A 4,557-nucleotide genomic window follows, 5' to 3' on the forward strand; every position below is an offset into this window, starting at 1 on the left:
AAGTTAAACAGGTGATAGCCACTTTGATTGTGGTGTAAGCAAAATGATTTGACATCCTAAATGATGATTTGTTCGCTTGTTTAGAGATGTTGCTCAAGAACAAATGTAGTTGATGGGCAGTTCAAATAGTAGCACTAGCGGATATGAAACCAGGCGGGAAATTGATTGGGCACAGGGAATTTTTGAAGAGAAACTTTGAACTTTTTCAGTCACATGCCTCTTGTGTGTGGTATTGATTTCCTGCACAAGAGGAATAATGAACAGAGTAACAGAGGAATTGTGCTGTCACAGGGGAATGCAGTACATCAGGAACAGCCAAATTTGCCGGCAAAAAATGCTCTTTTCCAGTTCAACATTTCAATCCGCAGAATATTGTTGGCACAGTTCTGAATTCTACAAAAAATGAAGAACTCAGCTAAGTTCTTCATCAGATTGACATTGGAGCGACAGTTCAAGGCTTCCAAGGACAAACCACATCAGAATCAGATACAACATACAGTGAGAATCCACTCAAATCAACTGAATTTGACACAGCTCAATCATGCAGAGATCCAACTGAATTTCAGATCAAGAACACATAGGCTTATTATGAATGAAAGAATCGTCAATAACAACAGACCAAAATCCCAGTCTTTCCTAGCACTATCAACGAATTGTACACCGCCACCAATCCAGCGAATTGGCAACCAGCCCCTAGAATGTCGTCCACCTCGACCAAAAAGAATCCAAACCCCCCACCACGTAACCAATCTGAATTTCTACCAAAAAGAACAAGCTCTTCTTTTTCTCTATCCACCACTCCTCTCCTCCCTCCTCCTCGCGCCGCAATCGCCGGCGACCCTCCCTCGCCGCCCTGTACAGCCGACGGCAGCGGCACTGCCATTGCCAAGAACCGCCCAACCAACAAAAGAATCACTGTGTCTAGTCAGTGCAGCTACGGGCGCTCCCTCTACCAGGCGGAAAATGCCGGCCCGGAGGCCGGCGAGGCGGCGCTGCCCCCGTCCCCGGCGATGTAGAGGTCGTACGACTTCCAGGTGTGGTCGAGCGGGCAGGGCCTGCCGGCGTCCAGGCGGTCCCACGGCTTGCCCTTGCCCGACCAATGCATGAGGCTGACGGGCCCGTCGTGGAGCGGGCGGCAGCTGCCGCGCACGTTGTCGCCGCCGAGGCCGTGCTGGTTCCAGCGCAGGTCCACGGCCTCCACCTCGCCGGCGAAGACCAGCAGGAACGGCGGCAGCGAGCCCAGCTCGTAGATGCGCCGCTCCTTCTGGATCTCCATCCAACGCTCGATGCGGCGGCGGTAGTTGCCGGCCCTCCAGCGGCGGAGGTCGACGACCATGACGCCGGTGTTGAAGTAGCAGGGCGGGCGGCGGCGGCCCGCGAAGACGCGCGCGCCGAGCGCCGGGTCGGACCAGAAGGCGGGCGTGAAGTAGCGGGAGAAGTTGGCGTGGCAGTACTCGGGCGCGGCGACGACGGCGGCGGCGGGGAGGCGGGTCTCCCAGAGCCGGCGCACGTCGTCGGCGGCGAGGACGTCGGAGTCGAGGTAGATGGCCCGGGGCACGCAGGGCGGGAGCAGGTCGGCCAGGTGGTTCCGCGCGTAGTTGAGCGGCGCCTCGAGGGCGGCGCGCACGGACGCCGAGATGAGCCCGGCCACGGCCTCGGCGCGGAACGGGTAGATCTCGAACCGCAGGGACGGGAAGGAGGCCGCCAGCGCGGCGCGCAGCTCGCCGTCCCCGGGGGCCGCGGCGAGGAAGTGGAAGAAGAGCGACTCCGGGCAGGAGGCGTGCTTGAGCAGCGAGTAGACGGCCGCCATGGAGCCCCGCAGGTAGTGCGCGTCGAGGGTCATGGCGATGTGCACCAGCCCCGGGTCGCACACGCCGGCCGCTGTCGCCGCAGGGCAGCCCTCCCCGTTCCTGTACTGCGGCGCCTCCGCGAACCTCGGCAGCGCCGCGCCCGCCTCGGCCGCCGCGGCCAGGAGGAAGAGGAAGAAGAAGAGCAGCGCCACGGCCGCCCCGGCCGCCCTCATCGCCGCCGCCGCCGACGGGTTCTTGGATTCTTGCGGCGCGCGCTCGCTCGGTGAGCTGTCCCGCGTGGTGGTGGAGCAGTGATGCGGGGCGTATGTATCGGCGCCGCGGTGCGCGTATGGGAATGGGGGAGGTCTCTCTCGTCTCCAGTGATAAAGAGGGGTCTCGTGCGCGTTGGGGAAACGCGTAGGGGTAAACGTTTTCCTAAAATGATCACCGCGTGGACGCTGGGAGGTTGCTCGGTCACTTCCATCGGTCTAATTTTCCAATCCGGCCACACTATTACTAGCTGTTGCATGCTTTAATTGTTTTCCAAACATGAAGATTCTGTTTTCCATAGAAAACCATGCACCGAGGTTTTGCCAAAAAGAATACTACTAGTAGTGCTATAATGGTGAGAGTGGTTTTTTTTTGGCATTTTGAGCTCATGTTGTACTATATCTCTTGGCATTGACATATTTGTACATTTTAGACTAATGACATATTTCTGGCATTGATATATTTTTGGTGTTTTGTCTGGTCTATAAAGTCAATTGCATGTTTCGTATTAATTGATCTTTAGTTTTCTTCGCTAGATGAGTTTTGGACTAGGCGCCCGGCTTTCGCAAACTAAACTGGGTCTTCACATGTGTATCTTGATGATGTGCTTCATATATCTGGGATGTGTTGAGATATTTTATTGGACATTGCGTATTCCATTGTATTGTAGCAATATTATTTTGTTCTAGCAATGGCGGCCATGTTTGATTTTTTGGTCAACCCTCATCCATGTCATGTGCAAATTAATATCGATATCCACACAACCACACCTATAATTATTTTGTTTTTTTATCTCTATTGGATGTGCCAAAATATGTTTCCTAATTTCTTTTGTTGCGTTTTATTTCTCACGTTGACATTTTGTTTTAACCGAGGTGTTCTTTCTCCGGTGGTCTTAGAGTTAAAAGAAAATGTCTACACACTCAAGATTCCAAACAAAGTACATGCTATAACACCACGACATATTTGTTTATGACCCTCAAAAAATCACCATCAAAGGTGTCTTGTGTGTGCTTTGTGGACTCTAAAGTTTTTAGAAGAATAGAAGCTTCAATTTTAGAAAATCAAATGCTTGTCTACTCGTGCATTTTGATTTCATTGTGTGCCTTTCTGGGATCAAATTAAACCATTTTTCATGTTTTATACATAGTATGGCATTTGGTTTCAACTTGATTTTGTCGTGCTTGCGAAGTAACCATATTATATATTAATTAAACTTTAGTTTTTCTTCATTAAATCAATTTGCCGCGACACACAAACTTCTCTAAATTAATATGTATATCAAGTTGAATATGTCGACTTATATGTTTTCTATCTCTGCTATATGATGAAATAAATGGTTTGTTACTACTTATATCATTATCGAATCTCGGGCAAGTAACATACCGACAAAAAAGGAAATGACATATGTTGTTATGTGGTTTGCCCGATAAAGATCTTCGTAGAATATGTACGAACCAATATGAGCATCCAGGTTCCGCTATTGGTTATTGACCGGAGATGTGTCTCGATCATGTCTACATAATTCTCGAACCCGTAGGGTCCGCACGCTTAACGTCCGATGACGATTCGCATTATGAGTTATGTGTTTTGGTGATCGAAGTTTGTTCGGAGTCCCGAATGAGATCACAGACATGACGAGGAGTCTCAAAATGGTCGAGAGGTAAAGATTAATATATTGAAAGGTTATATACAGACACCAGAATGGTTCCAAAGAGGTTCGAAAATATTTCAGAGTACTGGGAGGCTACCGGAACCCCCCGGAAAAGTTAATGGGCCTAATGGGCCATAGTGGAGGAGAGGAGGCAGGCCACGGGTGGTGCCCCCCCCCCTTGCCCAATCTGAATTGGACAAGGGGACGGGGCGCAACCCCCCCTTTCCTTCTCCTTCTCCCTCCTTTCCCCTTTTCCCCCTCACCGTTGAAAGGAAAGGGGGGCGAATCCTACTAGGAGTGGAGTCCTAGAAGCACTCCCCGCCTGGCGCGCCACCCCTGTGTTGGGGAACGTAGTAATTTCAAAATTTTCCTACGCACACGCAAGATCATGGTGATGCATAGCAACGAGGGGAGAGTGTGATCTACGTACCCTTGTAGACCGACAGCGGAAGCGTTAGCACAACGCGGTTGATGTAGTCGTACGTCTTCACGGCCCGACCGATCAAGCACCGAAACTACGGCACCTCCGAGTTTTAGCACACGTTCAGCTCGATGACGATCCCCGGACTCCGATCCAGCAAAGCGTCGGGGAAGAGTTCCGTCAGCACGACGGCGTGGTGACGATCTTGATGTTCTACCATCGCAGGGCTTCGCCTATGCACCGCTACAATATTATCGAGGATTATGGTGGAAGGGGGCACCGCACACGGCTAAGAAAACGATCACGTGGATCAACTTGTGTGTCTAGGGGTGCCCCTGCCCCCGTATATAAAGGAGCAAGGGGAGGAGGCCGGCCGGCCCCTATAGGCGCGCCAGGAGGAGTCCTCCTCCTAGTAGGAGTAG

General features: G+C 51.6%; 1 protein-coding gene across 1 annotated transcript; it reads right to left on the bottom strand.

Moving 5' to 3' along the window:
* Positions 1 to 542: 542 nt before the first annotated feature.
* On the bottom strand, positions 543 to 2,163 carry LOC123150172 (probable galacturonosyltransferase-like 9). The gene has a single exon (XM_044570000.1). It carries the CDS (start codon positions 2,021 to 2,023, stop codon positions 950 to 952), a length of 1,074 nt encoding a protein of 357 aa, XP_044425935.1. The 5' UTR covers positions 2,024 to 2,163; the 3' UTR covers positions 543 to 949.
* Between the last annotated feature and the right edge of the window lie 2,394 nt (positions 2,164 to 4,557).

Source organism: Triticum aestivum, chromosome 7A (genome assembly GCF_018294505.1).
Source record: "Triticum aestivum cultivar Chinese Spring chromosome 7A, IWGSC CS RefSeq v2.1, whole genome shotgun sequence".
NCBI lineage: Eukaryota > Viridiplantae > Streptophyta > Magnoliopsida > Poales > Poaceae > Triticum > Triticum aestivum.